Raw genomic sequence first — 18797 nt, 5'->3', positions numbered from 1 at the left:
CGCGCCGAGACAAGCACCCCGCAGCCGGCGGCCAGCGCAGGCAGCGGCGTCCCGAGCGGAGGGCCAGGCAGCGGCCGGGAGTCGGCGGCCGCCCCGGTCACCCCGGGCGCGCCCACGGAGCCATGGCCGCGCCCGACACCGTCTCACACCAAGTCCCGGCCGGCCGGCACCTGGCCCGGGGCACTTCGCAAGGGGGAGCGCCGAGACCGCGCCGCAGGGCGCCCCGGCTGCCCGGGCGGAGAGCAGCGGCGCTGGGTCCCGCCGCCGCCCTCAGCCCACGGCGGGGCCCCGCGCTGCGGGCGGGCGGCGGCTGCCGCCGCCTCCCATTGTCTGTCCCGCTCCGCTCCGCTCCGCGCCCGCCGCCGGGCCCGCCCCGCCCTGACGTCACCGGGCCCCACTGGCGGCCGCCGCCGTGTTTACAGCGGGCCCGCACCGGGCACCGAGCGCCCGCCGCCCCCGCCGGCACGAGCGAGTCAGCCCCGCGACGCGCCGTCCCCGGGTCACCTTCCCGCTCATAGCACGGCTCCCCTCGTTTCGCTACGCACACAGGATTTGTGCTTTCACTTATTGCTCTAATAAGGCAAATCTGCGGGGCGGTAAAACCGGACAGTTTGGGAGACTCTGCGGTCCCACGATCCACGGAGGAAGCACGGGCCCCCGGGCAGACTCCTCGGGGCAGCAGGGCACGTTAAATCATCGGCCTGAGAACAGACACGGCTTCCCAGAGGAATCTGATGTCTGACCATGAAGTCAGGCTGGCTCAGAAGACAACACTCAGCATAGGAAATGAAATACTCCTTGCCTCAATTCAATCACATTATGATCAAAATGGAAAAGGACAGTCTGGGAAATGCAGTCAGAGCAGTAGGAGACTGGTTTCCTGAAACAGTGTTCTTGATGATAGTGTGTGAAAGGAAAAACACCACCAAACACATCTCAGCAGGAATATAAACAAACCCAACAACGGCTCCACACTACACATGAGTCAGTACAGAGGAGCATGAATAGAAACTTAAGGAGTTTACTGGATAGACAAGGTATCTGTATCCTCTACCAATGCTCACGCATCCCTGCAAGCTACCACAGCCTGTCAACATGGTACAAAACATTCATCCCTCTTCCCAGAGAACCCAAACAGATAATCTTTTATGGTAACATCCAAGATGTAAACACCAGTCACCTTTACCCAGATGGAAAGAGAAGTGAAAACTGTGAATACTGTTTATAACACAGACTTTTTTTCCTATGGAAAGTCTCTTACAGCTGCATATCATTCACGGGTACTGAACACATCTCTCCTACCCCACTCTGGTGTCCTGCATCTCACCACAGGCTAAGAAGGGCATCTGGTCCCACTAAATAGAACATGCTATGGATTTTGGTGATAAACATTACCACTGTACAGGAATCATGTACGTGTCAACCTGTGGAATGCCACAGGTAGCACACACAGGCTGTTTGCCCACAGATGATTCCATGCTGAAAGAGAGTTTGGATACCACTGGTATGGCCTCATCATGCTAACACAAGTGAGCCACCAAGCCCCACCTCCCCGAATCTTTTTATGTTTTCCAGCTGGGAAAGACAGCCAGATCATGCACTGAGAGCCCAGCAGTAGCTGAAGTGCTGCCTGTCAGGTGCTCCTGCGTCAGTGCCATTTGCACTCAGTGCCAGTCACACCCCTGTCCAGCCCGTACACACTTGACTCATCAGTACACACATGGCCTGCCCCTATTTTTAGGTTCTGTCCTCTTTCCTGCAGATGCATAAGTGTAATGCCAACAGCACTCACAGCCATTTCTCCGGAATTTCTGATCACATCCTGTGCCAAGGAAACACCATTTCTACAGACACTTTATGAAACAAGCAAAGGCTTCTGCAAGAGGGCAAACACAACATGCTTTCCATTGGGAATCTGTATTGAAATGCCTTTATAATTTGTTATGCATTTGCCATGAGATCATCTCTGCCCTTCAGTTCAGCCTTCAGCTCTCCAAGCCTCATTTGCTTTTTGTTTATTTTCTTAAAAGAACCTTTCTACAGACAGTGAATGGGAAGTGAGATCAAATGGCTATAAAAGCACACAATGGCTTCTGAGAACTGAGTTTTACATAGAAGACAGAAAAGGCTGCCAAGTTTATCAGCAGAGATCAGGATCACATGAGAGTGCTTCCTTTATGAGAAAAAGGTTTGCTTTGAAAATAAAGAATACCACTATTCAAATTAAGTAGAAAAAAATGCAAGAACATCAGCTGGTGTCAGCTGTCCATTTGTAAAAGACCTAACTCACCCATGGTGTGAAGTAAGAAAAACTCAGAATAAAACAAGTATCTCTGTATAGTTCAGAAGAGGGTTCACAATCCTTCATGGCACAGCAGATACTGATGAAGGAAGGAGCCCTTCAGAGGATGGCACAGAACAGGCTGCCTTCAGACTCCTTCTCTGCCCATTCCTACACTTGGCTCAATTCCTAGAAGCAGAAGTGTGGTGAGAGATGGTCTCACAACCCTTCCCAGTCATTAGCAGGACTGTTCCCTGATCCCAAAGGCCAGTACTTGTGCTGTGCTTAAAAAATAGTGATTTTTGTCTTAATGTAACTGAAAACATAGAGTTCACATACAGAGCGATTTTGACTTTATTTTAAAGAAATTTGTGGAAGGGAATTGTTTATCTAAACTTAGATGAGATGGAAATTGCTTGGTTTTTTCCTAGGGTGTTCCTGGGGTATGGCTGTTAGCTCTATTCTCTCTGGCAGTGGTCATTCCATCTGGAATCATGAACTGTTTTAACAATGCGGTGCGAAGGAACTCAGAGTGTTCCACTGAGTTAATTAAAAAGGATTTTTAAATTCTTGTCAATATTTTGTGACTACAAATATTCCTCGAAAATCTTCCCTCAAGACTACGTAACAATCAGTAGGGCAAGGATTTTAAGCAGGGAAATTAAAGCAAACAGAGAAGTCAGGGATTTGTGTATTTATTCAATTGATAGAATCAACTCACATTAGTTTTCACCTTGGCTAGCTAAGCTAACATTTGTTCTCCAGCAGTAAATGAGAAGATGCAGCTGGTCCTTTAAATAACAGTGTAATTTGCTCCCTTTGGAGCACTGTGCATCAAGGCAGAGGCTTCTGATAAATCATGGTTAGTATAATTATTCAGTCTTTTTCCCTGAAGGGCCTCTGCAATGCAGCGGTCCTCTTACTTTTTTTTTCCCCTCCCTTAGCAATGCCCTAGTTTGTTCACTGCTGCAGTCCCCCTCCCTTCCACCATCACCACAGCATAACAACCTCTAATTGAGAGCTGGGCTGCTAACCAAGAGCACCCAGAGAAACTGCAGGGACACCAGAGGCAGCACTCACAGCCACCTTCTCAGCTCCTCCGAGTTCAGCAGCACTGGGGAACCGTCAAACAAGGGATTCAAAACCTACCCACTTGGCATGCCAGCCCTGGAGAGATTGCTGAGTATCAATCACCATCACACCTATCAGCTGCACTCCACAGGCAGCAGGAGGCCCTAGCAGCAGATGAAAAGCACCTACAGACTCTCACAATCCTCTCAAGTCAAGCAAATTCGATTCTGATGCTGAACAGACGTAGTGCCCCTCCTCCTAGAGCCAGTTCTATTGTTAAGAGCCAGTTCTATTTCTGTTTGCAACCCTGCCTCTGCAGCCACACCACAAACCCCTCTTCACTCTGCAATACCCACAGGGCTCTGTCTCCATGCTGCTCTTTGGAAGTAGAACCATCCCAACTTCTTTAGCATGTCTCTCCTGTGCCTTTATATCTCCCCATTTTCTGCTTAAATAAACACACATTTTTCTAGGCAAGCTCAAGTTTCAGAGTTCTCAGGAAAGACAATTCCAGGGTAAATGCTTCTCTCCTAGAAACTGGGCAGTATGATCAGCTTTCTATTCAGACAAAAAACCCCACTTCTTCGTCACCCTGTATAAAAGACAGCAACATTTTGTTCACACCAACAGAGCTAATAAATCTTTTCAATGAGAGGATTTTGATTAACATTGCCACAGCCCTTCCCATCAGGACAAACTTGCCCCTCTGCATCCCTCCCCACCAGGAGCTGCTCTGTCACTCACAGTTCTACATTGGGTCTGCTTTCTTAAGGAATATCCCACACTTCTTACCATCCAAGGACAGCCAGTCATGCTGGGAGGAAGGCAGGGTTGGCAGAGCTCTGGCTTTATATTCAAACACCACAGAATTGGAGATGATCTGATTGTTGAAGGCAACTTGCAAAGTCACAAGCCCAGTGTCATGAGCTACAAGGAAAGTACATGTTGTAAGACAGAGAACTTCCTGCAGAAACCCCCAGCTAGGAATTACCCCATGTGCTAAATATTGGGCTAGGAGAAGGTGAAGAGACGGGGTGCTGAATTTTTGTGACTAGACAATTCAAAAGTCCAAAATACCAGTTGGTATATTCAAACATGGAGATTTTAAGCTTAAGAGTCATCTAACGGGTTATTCTGGCAAAAGGCAGAATCACGTGTTTCTAAAGACTGAGTGGCCTCACAGCATTTCCAGTGGAAAGCTGGGGCCTAGCAATGAAACCAAGTTATTCTGCATCCACTTGAAGTCATATACTGAGGGCCATCACTGAAAATCCCTGTGGGGAGGTTAGAGGTGTGCTCCAGTAAGTAGCAAAGTGCAAAACGTAGGCAAATTGAGCCAGCAGAGCAGTGAGTGCACCCTGAGTAATAGCTACTCTTTACTCTGCTCTTTCAAAACAGAAGGAATGCTTAGAATTATTTTAAATTACTTCAAATAATTATTTTAAAGTTAATTCAGAGATTCTAAATAGTATTTGTTGTGATGTATCAAGATGCCAAATTGTTGTTCTCTAAATTGGTGAAAGAAAAAGGAAAATCTTCTCGATGCCAATGCACTTTTGTACAAGTATATGACATGATGAGGCTCCAAAACCCCCAGCTGTAGGAGAGCCCTTACCTGGGCAGTAGCAGCGCAGTACCCCTGGCTGAATTAAAGATGCAGGCACTGAGATCTGATCAAACAGACAGCTGTAATTATTGCTGGCTTCCTGCCACGGGCCGGTTATCAGGACTTTTACTCCTCCCTGTGATTTAAAAAACGGAGAGACCCAAGCGTGACAGGAGAGGCCAGGGCGGGGAGCAGCGCGGCCGGACGAGCCCGAGCCCCTTCCCCGCGGCCGTGCTGCCCTCGGGCGGCCGCCGCCGGCAGCGACACGGCCGGGCACGGGCGCGGCAGCCCGGGGGCACGGGGCAGCCCGGGGCCGCTGCCTGCCCGGGGCTGCCCCAGCCGGTGCTGCCCCAGCTCGGTGCCGCCTCAGCCCGGTGCCGCCTCAGCCCCGAGACGCCTCAGCCGGTGCCGCTCCCTGCCCCGTAGCGCCTCAGCCGGTGCTGCCCCAACCCGGTGTCGCTCTCAGCACCATGCCGCCTCAGCCGGTGCTGCTCCCTGCTCGATGCAGCCCCAGCCCGGTGCCGCCTCAGCCCCGTGCCTCACCCTGCCCGGTGCCGCTCCCTGCCCCGTGCCGCCTCAGCCGATGCTGCCCCAACCCGGTGCCGCCTCAGCCTCGTGCCGCTCTCTCAGCCGGTGCTGCTCCCTGCCCGGTGCCGCCTCAGCCCGGTTCCGCTCCCAGCCCGGTGCCGCCTCAGCCCGCTGCGGCCCCTCCCGGTACCGGCCCGGGCCTGCCGAGCTCGCCCCGCCGGCAGCCCCTCGGCGAAGGCCGGGAATGTTCGGGCCGGCCCCATCACCCTCGTGGGGCCGCATCCCCCCGGGAACCGGCCAGCGCTGCCGGGACACGGAGACCGGCCCGGAGCGGCTGTTGCACACCCCTACAGACACAACAGTGCTCGAAGGCCGGGCCTATGGAAACAAACACCCCCTACCACTTTTTTTTTTTTTTTTTTAAATTCAAAATAACCTTCTCTTCCCATTAGTGGCTCAAACAGCCTCATTCCCTCACAGCAGCAAGGTCTGTGCTGCTGCCATTTTCAACTTATGGGGCATGTGACTGATTGTGGAAGTCAGTGAGATGGAGGGAAATGCTGAACTCATTAAGGCTGTGCAGGCCTTGAATTACTCTCCTGGGAACATCAGTGACAAATGTCACTAACAGCTTAGTTAGTTAGTGACATTTGTTAGTGACAAATGTCACTAACAGCTCCAGTTTGCAAATACTACTGCTCTACTGGGCCTAGGTAGCACCATGAAGCCATCACGTGGAGAAGACTTGGCTTTCAATGAAACAATACCTTTCTGTTCAGATGCTTCCTAAGTGAAGAAAGGGCTCTGTCAGGATAATGAAGTGCTTAATTAAAAGTACACCTCAGACATGCAGGTGGCCTTGAATGCTCTGACTTGGAGAGAAATATTTTAAAAGGCCTTTAACAAAACAGTTCCCTTATTAACAAAGCAACACAAGATAAAGCAGCAAACATGAGTGAGTAAAAGCCCTGGACTTACCTCAGGGTAAGACCATTCTGGTGAATAATCCGTCACCATGAACAAGCGCCCACTCTGCTGCAGCAAGCCCAAAGTGCCTTGTGCCGCAGCTGCCGAGACCACCTCAGCCACGTGCATGTACGCCATGGTGCTGGCTCCGTTCTCCGTGCTGCTGAGCTGCATGTTGGCTTGCTGAGGGCTGCAGCAAGGAATGCACATCTCGGCCTGGTTGTACGTCGCTCTGTTACTGTCTTCAGGCTGAGACAGTCCAGCACTGTCACCTGACACCAGCTGGTGTCCGTACAGAGCATTGCTCCCACCTTCCACCGATATGAAATCGTTAATTAGATCAGAAAACTGGTTGCTGAAGGAGATGTCAAAGTGGTCTAAATTAAGCTCCATGTTGGAGGAGTTATTTAAGCTGGCATGGGCCACAGGATAGAGTCCTTGTACCATGTTTCCTTGGAGAATAGGGAGGTTGTTTCCATTCCTGATACCCCCGTTGGCCTCAGGCTGCAAGTAGTGTTCTGTGTTGCAGGCTTGAAGATCCCCTGATTTAAGTAGATTTTCATTTCCTTCTGCCTGCTGGGAGGTCTCCATGGGAACTTCAGCTTCTGCAGTCATAGCCTGGAAGTTTGCTTGGAACTGCATGAGCTGGAGAGAAGAGGTGGACTCTATTCTGGTTTCCACTGTGCCGTTACAGTTGGACGTGGTTTGGGACGAGGACTCTGTTTTCACATTGGAGATTCCTAACGTGTTCACAAATGAGCTACCTGTGTCATTCAAATTGTTGTGAGTGTTTTGTTCAAGGGGAAGAGGTTTGCTGGCATCCTGCAGAAAGAAGCTGGGGGAAGGGGTCTGATGGACGTGAGGGCTCTGGACGGTCTGATTGAAGCTGGAAGAATAGTCCTTGTTGGAGTCAATGGCACTGAAGTCCATCTGCTCCAGGGTGGTACTTGGGCTCAGACCTCCTCCAGATGGAAGTAAACCTGAACCAGTACTGAGCGTGAGAGTGTTAGATGCAGAAGTGGAGGAAAATGCTTCTTTGGACATCTGTTGTTCGAAAGATGTGTCCTCAGTTTTAATTTCTTTTGTGAGGGTTGTATTGAAGTTGAAGCTACGTTCTGTTGTGGGTGACTGCCTTATGTTGGTATTGATGCTGTCACTTTTCATACCTCCTCCACCATACGTCTGCCCTTGCTTGGGATTGTTAAGAAAACAGTCTGGGTCAAAATTCATGGTGGTTTCTGGAATTTTCCTATTTCCTTCTAAAGTTGTGGAGAGCACAAGTTCCTCAGAGACAGTGCTGGGTAGCATCGACAAGCTCTCTGAACTGCCAGTTGTTGGAAAAGCAAACTTGTGTCCATCTGAACTCACAGCAAGTACCAGTCCTTGTGCAGCTGCATCTGAGGACAGAAGGTGCTGATTTGGGCCAGATGTGGGTGACATTGTGTACACAGCTTCACTGGTGACTTCTGACATAAATACGGTGGCACTTTGTGACAAACTTCCCATAACTGACGCTACAGCCATACTGGACACACCAGTGACAGCTGGGCTATCTGCCATATCTGGGTCGCTGTTTAACCCGCTGCTGATGGACACAGGAGAATTCTGGGTTGTGTCAGGGACCTCCACCTGGTTGGTGGAAGAAACCTCAGTGCTGTTTTGATGGAGCAACACTGGTTTTGCCACTTTGCCGTTCCTCTTCTCTCGGCTGGAGGCTTTGCCATGGCTGTGCTCGTTCTTGCCTTCAGAGACATCGTTATTTTGTACCTCTGAATGAGTGCTGTACCCACCTGTCCTTGGTTCAACCTTTGGTGATATGATGCGGTGTTTGGCACTGTTACACTTGTGATGCACACTGCTTCCTGCCCCTGTGCCAGAAAACAACAGTATTTGCTGTTCAGTAAATACAAAATTAGATCAATGCTAGTTGTGTATCTCGTGCCTGTAGCAAGGGACAGCTGTGCTTGTGCATACACGTGAGATAGTAAGTGAGTACACACATGAGAGAGCAGGAGAGATCTTGGAAATAAAACTAATTTTTCATCAGTGCTGGAAGTACAGGTTCTGTCTAATGCACAGATCCACTACATGGAATAACAGCAACCTCACAACAAGCACACAGGGACCCCTACCCTCACCCCATGTAGCACCTGCCCCCTTCCTCCCTGCCCCAATCAGGCAGAGGGGAATTGGCATCTGTGACAAGTCTCAGAGTTATTTAAATGTGCCTAATCTCAGTGCAAAGTCTGTAGAGCAAGTGCTGCTGCTGTCAGCTGTGGCACAGGGCCCTGTTCCCTCTGCCCCATGGGCAACTCCTCAGCCCCTGAACACAGATCCTCAGGTGGTGCTGGAAAGTTTGACAGCCACTCTTGGGGCATGGATGCTGAGCAGTAAACTGGAGGTGACAGATGCCACATCATGCCCCTGTCCCTGGCATCACCCTGCTGCCCAGACTGTAGTCCACATCTTCCTGTCATCACCGTGTCTTACAGTTGCCAGTCAAATTATTAATAAGTAACCAATTATCCATACAAAGCATTCTTGCCCTCCCAAAAGGCTGGTGATATGTTTGTCTGACTCTCAGCCATTCCTGTGCTGACAGACACTCTGCGCTCTGAGAGGAGCACACAGAGCACACAGTCAGCACTGGAGCTGCTGAAGAATGTTCAAGCAAAGGCCACCAGAAGAAAATCCTCCATGAATTAAACCAGCCAGCACATTACTGGTCTGTAAAGGTAACATCACCTGCATTCCTGAGAGCTTGTAATCAGGCAGGATGAAGTAAACAATTCTGTCTGCAAAGGCACCTTAGTCACAAACTCTGGTGCAGGGACTGCTTTTGCTGTTTAAAGAACAGCAGCCCATGAATTTTTGATGTTTTTTTTTCCTTAATTGATTAATTTTCCCTGGAATGAGGTAAGAAGATTAATTACAGAACTGTAGAATGACTGAAGGGGGAAGAAGCCTCATCACTATAGCTCATGGCTACAATTATAAATGCCATCTTCTGGGCAACATAAAACATCTTTGTAGCCACCACAATTTGCTGAATCTTTTGTTGCTTGCCCTTGAAGAGGAACTTCTCTATTATGCGTTCAAGATTTGAATGAGGTCACTTAAAGTAGTTCAAGACAGTGCTTTTGAGACTAAATACAATATTAAATCTCTCTATTCTCCTAGGTATAGAAATGAACAGGAACAAGAGAAAGACTTTCATGCTGCTGTATTTGTGGATGACAGTAAGGGATTGGGAATGTGTGTGTCAATGTGCAAGCCAGTTACAAAACAAAGCAATACTGTTGTGTTAAAAAGCACTGAGCAGACTTAGCACAAGACAAAATATCAAAGAGAAGAATAAAAGGATTCATGTTCAGATCTGCAAGCCTGGATCAAATGCTGAGCCTTAAGGGGTGAATTTTAATCCAAACTCAGGTATTTCAGAGGTCATCATTCTTTTTTAAGCCTTGATTGTATAATACAACTGCTCAAGAAAAGAAGAAAAAAATAACCCTTTGAAGCATTGACAACTTTCCTTTCTAAGCTTTGCTAAAGACTAGTTAATGTGTCATATACTTTATTTGACCAAAGTGCTAGAAAGAAGCAGCTATATAGCAGATGAGCTGGAAAGTGAATCACTTAGCTTTCCACTGTCTGTGGGAAATGCTAACACTAAGGATGCTGTTTCTTGCTGCTGTAGTGTCATCCAAAACAAGGTCATCTCCTTTAACAAGAAAGAGATCTGTATTTTCATGCTACCTAAATAAGAACTGTCTTATCTCAGTGATACCTTGCAGTTAACCACCTGAGCACTCTTCCAAAAAAGTGAGCTGCAGGGCAAGGAATTCAGAGGGTGAAGCTGGAAGAACATTAGATTTTGAGGCTTTGGTAACAGAATTTGCAGATGTAGAAGAGAATGCACCTTTTTGAGCAGCTCATGTATGGACTGCGTTTATTAGAAAGCACTGACATTTTCCCCAGAAGTTCCAGCTGCATCATTTTATGCTCGAGACTTCTCCTGGCAACTCTTGAGTTCATTGTGTCCCAGTGTTTCATGAGACAGTATTTTTGCCAGCTCAGTACTAAAAGCCTTGCTCCCAGCCTGGCTGAAGCTGAGTCACTCTGTGCCCTCCCGAGGTACTCACCCAAGGTACCAGTGCAGAGACAGTTGTGTGTCCGAGGCTGGGGCTTGGTCTGGTGGCTGTCGAGGATTTGCTGCACGAGCTGCTCCACTGAGAACCCTGAACTGCTGTTGCCATTGCTGCATGTCCACTTGATGCCATGAACTGCAAAGAGAGCAGTAAAATTCCCATCAGAAAGTGCGATATCATCCCAAAACCATCAAAAGCCACTCCAAATTACCAGCAAAAATCCATTCCTGCTGCTTTCTGTCAGAACTGAAGGGAGACCTATAAAAAGCAACAGTAATGGATACTGGCTTACTATTCTCTGCTCCTTGGTATCAACAGGCATCCAAAGGCAATTCCTGAATTAGGTATATATAGAGGAAAAATTCCTCAGCAGAGTATCTGGCTCTATTTCAATCTGCTGCTAACGGGGACTCTGCACCTGCAACAACTCTCTGTAGTGCTGACAACCTTCACTGAAAACCCAAAACCAACAAAAGACTTGGTTCCATTGAAGTAAAGCAGTATAATCCCAAAGAGTGTTTTGGAATCTTTTTCTGTCTAATATGAAAACAAAATCAGCCTTGTAGTAAAATCAGCAGCCAAAAATACACCAGAGTAACAGCAAATGCAAACCTTCTGCCAGGTCTTCATTGTCAGATCCTGGGTGGCAGCAGTGAAGGCTGATTCATTTTTTGGGAGTGACTAACAGACACTGTGTGAGTTCCTCCTCAGACTTGGATGACCTTTCAGTAATTTGGGAAAATGGACAGGTGGGTGATATTACAGAACAGGTTGCAAACTGAAGCTCTTTTCTTGGGAACTCTCTGGGCCTGTTAGCTATTTAAATAAGAATGCTAGGCTGCATGCAGATACATGATTTGAATAAAGAATATTTTAGTTACAGAATTTCCTATAACAGTGATATTTGCAACCTGACTTACAATGGAAATGGCACTTATAAAATATTTTATCCATAATAACTGACTCAAAGCATCTTCTGTCTCTTTTAATGTCTCTCTGAGCAATTTATATGTGCATATTATTTATTTATCCTTTAAATGCACCACAGCTCATGTGCAGATTTTGGAAAGTGCTGATAAGTGACAACATAATTTCCAAGGTGTCCTCATGTCTGGCAGCTTCTTTCAGCAGAGTCTTTGCCATAGTCTATCAAGGCACATTCCTTGCATGTTGTGTTCTAAAATCCTTAAACCAGAATACACAAAATTAAAGCTGAAAGTCCCATGGACTTAGGCTTTGTAGTAAAGACACAGATCCCTGCTTGGTGAAGGTCCCTGATGTGAAGGGGGGAGATCCTGGCAACAGCAGGTTGGGCTGATGCTCCTGTACAGCCACAGGCTGGGGCACAAGCCAAAAGCAGCACCATGCAAGAGATCAGAAGCAAATGGAGGGATTTTTGTGACATCTAATGACTGTGGTCACAGGGGCAGCATATCCTGTGAGCAGTCTTCTGTTCTTGTCTCTGATGCTGCTCACTGCGTGTGTCACACACAGCTGGTGGAACAGAGCTCCTGGATCTGCTCTGTGAAGCAGTTTTATTGCTTTTTTGTTACCTGTTGCTGTATTGCCTCCTCACCCACTAATGTCATTTTGCCTAACAGCATGTCATCTTGATCTAGTTCTATACTGCAGAATTCACATTGCTATTGGCCAGGCTGGGTAACCTGCAGGAATACTGTAAATCAGGTTTACAAGGATTCTTCCCCATATCACTATTTAAAGTGCTGCAGATAGTTTTGTAATAAGTCCCTCTATGTTTGTTTGATGACCACATTTATTGTTATCGTACCCAACAGAATTTGCTTCCTAGTATATTCACAGTTTTGGATTTCCTCTTAACACTCAGTCTCTGTTATTACATCTAAGTTAGACACGCTTGCCACTTCACTACCTCTGCTCACATTCACTTTATTATTGAAGATACATTGTTCTGTCACCAGTGATATTATGTCTAATAAGTGATGTACAAATAGCAATTTTACAAAAAATACATTGTCAGTGAGATCAGAATGCAGTCAATCATTCTGGATGCTTTCAGCTATACAACACAAAGTCACTGAACTGCAATTGTTATTGAGAAACTTTGCATTAGGTAATTTCTGGTTACTTCAGAAATACTTTGCTGAAGAAATGAGCTGGTGTCCGTGTGGCTGGGTACAGAAAGTCTGTTTTACAGCAGGATGGCAGCACTGCTCCCCACTGCTGCTAAATCCTGGGATGAGCAGAGCATCAAGGGGGCAAGTTTGGGAAGTGAATCACAGCTCTGGTTTGTGTATTCATGATGATGGTTCTTAAGTCTGAATCAAGCTGTGAGCCAGGAACTAAGGCATAATGGACAGCTTTATAGCTGGGTACTTAGAGAACCATGCCTATTATTTTCAGGTCCTTCCAGCATTGCAAAGTCCCATTGAGGATCAATTGCTGCTGAGGAAAGGTCCTTCTCTAGCCTTGCTCCAGCTGATCCTAAAGGGCTCCGGCTCCAGCTTCTGTCCATGTGGTGCCACTTTTTTTTGGTACTTATGTTCCCCATATGCTATGAAGGTTATAAAATAAAAAGCCAGTGAAGGGTGACAGATTGCAAAAAAAGAATGTCTGGATGCTTAATGCAAATTATCCACTATCTTGGCACATCCAATATGCAGATTTTCTTCCTCCCTCTTTTAAAGAAAGACTCCTGTGCCTGGTGAATTGTTAGTACTGAATACCAAACACTATCAAGATGGCTTTTAACATGTCACGCTTGGCTTCCTGACACATAATGAATCAGCAGGAAAGGAGATTTCTATAGGGAGGAAAGTGCATTATGAAAGGAAGGCTAATAAAAAGCATACACACATACTCTTCCTGCTTCTTAGTGGTTCAAGAAGTGAAACCACTGTAGAACTATGTTTGATTAAATATAGCCATAATATAGGAACACAAAAGGGAAAAAAAAAAGTCTGAAGCTTAGCAGAAATTCTGGAAAGGATTTTAATCCGGATTCCTGTTCAGACTTCTACTGCATTTCTTGATAATTTAAAATGAAAACTGTGAATTGCTTCAACACTTCCCCTTTCAGTGATAGCATGGAGGGTTCTAACAGCTGCTGCATTACAGCAGCAACACATTCCTCCTGGCACACACCCTCTGCACAGCGCCTGCAGCACCAGGCAGCACAGCCAGGCAGAGTTACTGGTGCTGCACTGGGTGCTCAAAGGAGAGAAGTGGGGCTGGGGAAGGTCCACAACTCAGAGTGCTAATGCTGCTGCAATCTTCTTTTACAAACTTGGGCTCTCACCTTTCTTCTCTTTCTTCCTTTTTGAAGAAAAAGCAATAAAAATGACCTTCTGATAGTGCCCAGCAGCTCCTGTTCATTAGCACTGCCATGAGCAAAAGAATGAAAGATGATCTGAATTGCCAACAAAAAGGCTGCTCAGAATCCAAGGGAAACTTGCACACAGAAACATACGACTGTCCAAGTTTCTTACACCACCTTGGCTATTTCTGCCTTCTGCTGCTGCTGGTGGCACTCAGTCCTCCACAATTTCCAGGCCTGCAGTCCTGCTCTCTTGCAGATATCTTCCTCCTCCCATCACCTGAACTCTACCTTACTGTCTCATCATCACTCTAGACCCAACACCATCAACAGATGTTTCCCTGTTTCTCTGCCTGTGGTTTCTCTCCCTTAACCAAAACTTGTCCCTAATGTACCCTCCCACATTTAAATCCGATCATTTCACCCTTTCTGAGTGCTCTTAGACATTTCTCTTCGCCACTTCAAGCATTTTACACTTCCTGGTTTTATTCCAATGACCTTGCTCTTCCATACCACCCCCTCAGAACACAGCTTACACATACATGTACACGTACAGAACATTATGAAGCCATTCCCTATACCCTCCCTGTGGCTCCTCTGCCGCAATTTGGTAAGACTTTTGTCACTTCAGTAACAACAATGCGATCTCCCCCATGACATTGGTATGTTGGATAGACTGATAGAACTGGAATATCTAGAATCATCAAGGTTAGTTTTCTGTTTGCCTCTGCCTCCCGGCATACCTTGACAGCCTACTGCAAGCCCTGGTGTCAGCAGTCCTGCCCTCAGCCCCTCCTGACCCACACAAAGTGCTTTAAAAATCCCCAAAGTGCTGCTGGGAGCAGGTCCTTTGTCCAGCTGCCCATTCCTGCCTTGTGCCCACATCCTGCTCCTCCACGCGCTGACACCAGAGGTGTTTCCATGGCGATGGGCAATTGGAAATGGCAGCCTTGTCCCTTCCATTTCCACTGCCTTTCTGTTGACAGAAGCAAAGGCCCTGCTCTGATTTCTCACTTTGGCTGAAGGATATTTCCATTAGATTTATCCTTTCGTACTCAGACGCCCACACACAGTTTAGCTTTGATTTTCCAGCCTTGCATTTGCACTCGTTACTGGCTGTGAAGGACGGGTTTACCTGAGCCTCACTGCTGGGGACAGCAGTGCCACCCCTGAATGCTGATGTCCTGCACGCACTCACAGCGGCGTTTGGCTCGGAGCTGCTCTTTAAAGACACGTCTGCCTTCCAAAACAACCCTTTTCACTCAAGGTTTACTCAGACGCAGTGGGATGCTCCCAGGGGCTGGGCAGACCTGGTGGCCAGCGTCCCTGGGATGGGGCCAGCAGCCCCGGGCACGGCTCTTCCCAAGCCGCTGGGCGCGGTTGCAGCCCGGGGAGTGCGAGGCACATGGAGCAGCAGAGAGGCAGCCGCCTCTGCCGCTCGTCCTGGGTGGTCCTCGCCCTCCTCCGCTGCGGCTCAAGGGCACCATCACCATCCTCCCCCTCCTCCTCCTCCTCCTCCGGCTGCTGCTGCCAAGAGCGGCGGGAGCGGCGCCCGGCGGCCGCCAGGTGGCGCCAGCGGATAAGGAACGGGAACGGGATAAGGAACGGGATAAGGAACGGCATAAGGAACGGGATAAGGAACGGGATAAGGGACGGGATAAGGAACGGGATAAGGAACGGGATAAGGAACGGGATAAGGGACGGGATCAGAATCGGGATAAGGACCGGGATCAGCACCGGGACTGGGAATAAGGAACGGGATCAGGGCCGGGATTGGGACCGGGATCAGCACCGGGATAAGGACCAGGATCAGCACCGGGACTGGGAATAAGGAACGGGATCAGGGCCGGACCGGGATAAGGAACGGGATAAGGAACGGGATCAGGGCCGGGATAAGGAACGGGATAAGGAACGGGATAAGGAACGGGATAAGGAACGGGATACGGGATAAGGACCGGGATCAGCGCCGGGACTGGGAATAAGGAACGGGATCAGGGCCGGGATTGGGACCGGGATCAGCACCGGGATAAGGACCAGGATCAGCACCGGGACTGGGAATAAGGAACGGGATCAGGGCCGGACCGGGATAAGGAACGGGATAAGGAACGGGATCAGGGCCGGGATTGGGACCGGGATAAGGAACAGGATCAGGGCCGGGATAGGGACCAGGATCAGCACCGGGACTGGGAATAAGGAACGGGATCAGGGCCGGGATTGGGACCAGGATAAGGAACGGGATAAGGAACGGGATTGGGACCGGGATAAGGAACGGGAACGGGATAAGGAACGGGATCAGGGCCGGGATTGGGACCAGGATAAGGAACGGGATAAGGAACGGGATTGGGACCGGGATAAGGAACGGGAACGGGATAAGGAACGGGATCAGGGCCGGGATTGGGACCGGGATAAGGGACGGGATCAGAACCGGGACCGGGACTGGGATAAGGACCGGGATCAGCACCGGGACTGGGAATAAGGAACGGGATCAGGGCCGGGATTGGGACCGGGATAAGGAACGGGATCAGGGCCGGGATTGGGACCGGGATAAGGAACGGGATCAGGGCCGGGATTGGGACCGGGATAAGGAACGGGATCAGGGCCGGGATTGGGACCGGGATAAGGGACGGGATCAGCACCGGGACCGGGACCGGGATAAGGAGCTCAAACAAACTGCTTGGGGAATTGTGAAATTCATCCCATGTAACATTTTTGTACAAATGATCTTTTAAGATGAAATATAACCCCAACCCTTAAATAGAGTTACTGAAATCGAATATAAATTCAAGCCAAGGTAAAACTCCCAACAACTCAGTTCTTCAAACTGCATTAATTCCAATTGCTGCTGAGTTTTGTTCTGAGCTGCAGGCGTTGGATGCCTTCTCCAGTGATGACAACGCAGGGATGCAGGTTGAGGTCACCTCCAGGAGGCCTGGTGGCTCCACTGACACAGAATTAGGGACTCTGGGAAAAGGCAAGAGCAGCCCTTGCCCATGGACTGATGAGCACACATGGAATTTCCAGCTTGCCCAGCTGTGGCTGTGTGCAGGCAGCACAAACAGGAGCCCTCAGTTCCTATGCAGCAGAGAAATGCAAAAAGCTTTTCCTCTGAAAGGAAGATAGCTCTTAATTACAGTGGACCTGGAACAAGGATTGCAACGTAGCACCAGCTGTGAGCTTTTAAGTCATACTTTGCCAGCTGAAGGATGAGAGAGCCAAAAGGGGATGATTTGGAGAAACCCCCAACATGAGCTGGCCCACAATTTGCTGATCATATGGAGTTTATATACAGAATTCTGCTGTGATGGATTCTGCCACTGAATTTGCTTTTACCACCAGATGCCTCTAAGGACATCTGCTAATCTATTCAGAGAAATCTCAAAGCAAGACTGTAATGGGGCACAAGGGGGGGAGGAAATTGAAAGTTATGCCAAATTGAGGCTCATTCTTCACACCAGGCATCCTGAAATGACTTACAGGTGTCTCGGACCACATTCCTGCAGAATTTTCAGGGATTATAGCTATTTACTTTACACAAATGTACCCAAAAGCTGCATTCATACCAAAGCAACACACACACACGACAACCCTTTTGCTTGAGACACCCAGCTGAGATGCTCCCAACAGCTGGATTATCCCAGCTCTGGCATCAGTGGAGGTGTCACAGCCTTCCCTGGGCTCCCTGACCTTGCTGACACTCTGAGACAAGGGGCCTCCTCTCCAAGCCTGCAAGGAGAAAGGAATCATCCTGTGGGAGGTCAGGAATGTGTGTGAGGCCTTCCAGGCTCACGTGCTTCAGTCTTGAGGACTGCCAATTGAGGTCTGACAAGCCATCAGTGAAGGCAGTCAGGAGGTCATGGACAGTGTGAAGGCAGTTGACAAATAGATTACAACTCCAAAGCCATGAAAGCTGAAGTCAGGCTGATTAATTAATTATTTACAGTCTCAACTCAGCTGGAGGTGTTGAGAAAACCTCAAATCCTTAGAGCATCTGCAGCATTTACCTTTCATGGATGTTCAGATGGGTTCATTTCAGTCTCTTAATTAGTTCACACACCAGCTATGTTAGAACAAGTTAATGCTCTTTCCACAAAGCCCTCAGAGCTCTATGGCCACTCCATAAAGGTGGGAGTTTAATCCATAACCACCAGTGCAAGCACAGTGACAGGATGAGCAAACACCACCCCTGCAGCCAGCCAAGAAGCTCTCTCTGGGTTCAGGAGTCTCCCTCAGGAGCAGGGCAGAAGCCACCTCTCAGCAGCCAGACTTCACACCCTGCTCTGCTCAGGGGGTGGCAAGGCTGGCACCAGGAGCTGGACCCTGTCCCTGATGCTGCTGCAGACTTGCTGAAGCCTGGACTGACTTTGGGATGATGCAGCAGGGAAGGAAAAGGGAGCTGAGCAAATTACGGATGCAAGAAATGTAAACAAACTCCCTGATCATCCCAGCCAGGGTCTCTCTGCATTTCAGGAAAACCATTTTGATGTATTTGTCTAGCTTGGACTCCAGGACTGATGCTGCTCACCCTGCCAGCCATCTGCCACATTGCTTTTAGTCCTGCAGGCCAAGAGAACATGCTCCCACACCACTGACTGTCTGCCACCCTCCATTCTGACAGAAAAGCTTTAATACCTGACAGAGGTCAACAGCTTTAACACCTGACTTCAGCCCAGGCTGAGTAGGACTTAAACAGCACTTGTCAGTGAGTCAGGAGCTGGACCCTGCCACCAACCTCTGACCAGGAGGAAGCATTTTCCCCAAAGAACCAGTATCAGCCTCTCTCCCTTAATCCTGAATGACATCAGTGGTCTGAAATGGGAACCTACCTGCAGGTACAGAGGCCTTGGACCTCTGCACACACCCTGGCTGTAATCACCACTAACGTGCCTTAAATGAGAAATTCTC

The 18797-nt window shown here is 48.6% G+C and overlaps 1 protein-coding gene across 5 annotated transcripts in view; it reads right to left on the bottom strand.

The window, feature by feature from the left end:
• The window catches only part of CAMTA1 (calmodulin binding transcription activator 1), a 237312-nt gene that overhangs the window by 34991 nt on the left and 183524 nt on the right, over nt 1-18797 (bottom strand). For all 5 annotated transcript variants that reach the window (XM_039727754.1, XM_039727758.1, XM_039727756.1 and 2 more), the window contains 4 exons: nt 10595-10735; nt 6465-8320; nt 4968-5094; nt 4145-4279 (listed from right to left, as the gene is read on the bottom strand). In XM_039727754.1, the coding sequence (XP_039583688.1) occupies nt 4145-4279; nt 4968-5094; nt 6465-8320; nt 10595-10735 (2259 nt within the window). The remainder of the gene's footprint in view (nt 1-4144; nt 4280-4967; nt 5095-6464; nt 8321-10594; nt 10736-18797) is intronic.

This window comes from Passer montanus, unplaced genomic scaffold (assembly GCF_014805655.1).
Source record: "Passer montanus isolate IOZ18808 unplaced genomic scaffold, ASM1480565v1 scaffold62, whole genome shotgun sequence".
Taxonomy (NCBI): Eukaryota; Metazoa; Chordata; class Aves; order Passeriformes; family Passeridae; genus Passer; species Passer montanus.
The sequence above is the reverse complement of the archived record's forward strand: the minus strand, read 5'-3'. Positions and strand labels throughout refer to the sequence as shown.